Source organism: Phaethon lepturus, unplaced genomic scaffold (genome assembly GCF_000687285.1).
Source record: "Phaethon lepturus isolate BGI_N335 unplaced genomic scaffold, ASM68728v1 scaffold43758, whole genome shotgun sequence".
Taxonomy (NCBI): Eukaryota; Metazoa; Chordata; class Aves; order Phaethontiformes; family Phaethontidae; genus Phaethon; species Phaethon lepturus.
In genome coordinates, this window is record NW_010556284.1 from 3,050 (window position 1) to 4,296 (window position 1,247).

Here is a 1,247-nt window from a genome sequence, read left to right on the forward strand (position 1 = left end):
TAACGGAAAAGGCAAAGCAAAATGTCTAAAGCAGTTGAAGGAGGTGGACTGGGTAAACTTTGCTGTTGTCTTTGAAAAATCTCTCCTTGGATAGGAGTGTTTAAAAAAAATGAAATTATGACCTCATGCTTTCGTGCTTTTTTTTAAATTCATTTCTATTTCAGCTGACGTTTGTTACGGCTCCTTTTAACAACGTTTGAACCAAAAACAAGGTCCAGATTTGATGATTTTATTTATGCCAAATAGAGTTCTGGTCACTGAGCTTGCCTTTGGATAATGAACCTTTCCTTTTTTTTTTTCCTTTTTCAGCCTGATGGCACCAGCAAGGAGTGTGTCTTCATCGAAAAAGTCCTAGAAAACAACTACACGGCACTGATGTCAGCAAAATATTCAGGCTGGTATGTTGGATTCACCAAAAAAGGGAGGCCACGGAAAGGGCCCAAGACCCGGGAAAACCAGCAAGATGTACATTTTATGAAGAGGTACCCAAAGGGGCAAGTGGAGATACAGAAACCTTTCAAGTACACAACAGTCACCAAGAGGACTAAGAGAATACGACCCACCAACCCCAGTTAAAAATCGACAAAACCAGTGTCACAATAATAAACCACAAAAAAAAAAAAAAAACTGCACCAGAGGAATATTTTTACATTAAAAATAAGGAAGAAGCTCTATTTTTGTACATTGTGTTTAAAAAAAAAAAAAATAAAAAAAATTAATAAAAGACTAGATGGCAAACGCTGGGGAAAAGCTGTTAGGGATTTATTGTGACTTGAAAAACAAAATGAACTGCTCTATTTAAATTGACTTCTTGTTGTTGATGACACACAGGTGCTTATTTCGCTTTTTTGGAAAGGACAACTTTTCAAGCATATCCCCAGAGGAAAAAAAAAAAAAACAAACCACAAAAGTAATTATTAAAAATAAATAAATAAAACCAAAGAAAACCAAAGTTCTGTCCCAAAGTTACGGAGACCCTGCCCCGAAAAGTGCCGGTTTTGCAGTAATCTATTTATTGTCTGCTGCACGCCGGCCCAAGACAAGATGGTGTGTGCCGCAGTGGTTGAGTTTCCGTGGAGTTCTCGACGCATCGATCTTCTGTAACCTTTCTGACGACATAAGGTGTCACGGCTCCGTGATCCTGCATTATGCTCAGTTCTGGAGAATGCTGCTAAATACATTCAAGTGACTACAAGATGACCTAGTACACCAATGATAAGGGAATATTTTAAAACCAGCTATATTAT

General features: G+C 37.9%; 1 protein-coding gene across 1 annotated transcript; it reads left to right on the plus strand.

The window, feature by feature from the left end:
- Positions 1-309: 309 nt before the first annotated feature.
- On the plus strand, positions 310-576 carry FGF18 (fibroblast growth factor 18; the record flags this gene model as incomplete). The annotated part of the gene is made up of 1 exon (XM_010292430.1): positions 310-576. A coding segment is annotated over one exon (267 nt), but the record flags the coding sequence as incomplete, so codon positions are not given.
- Positions 577-1,247: the final 671 nt, after the last annotated feature.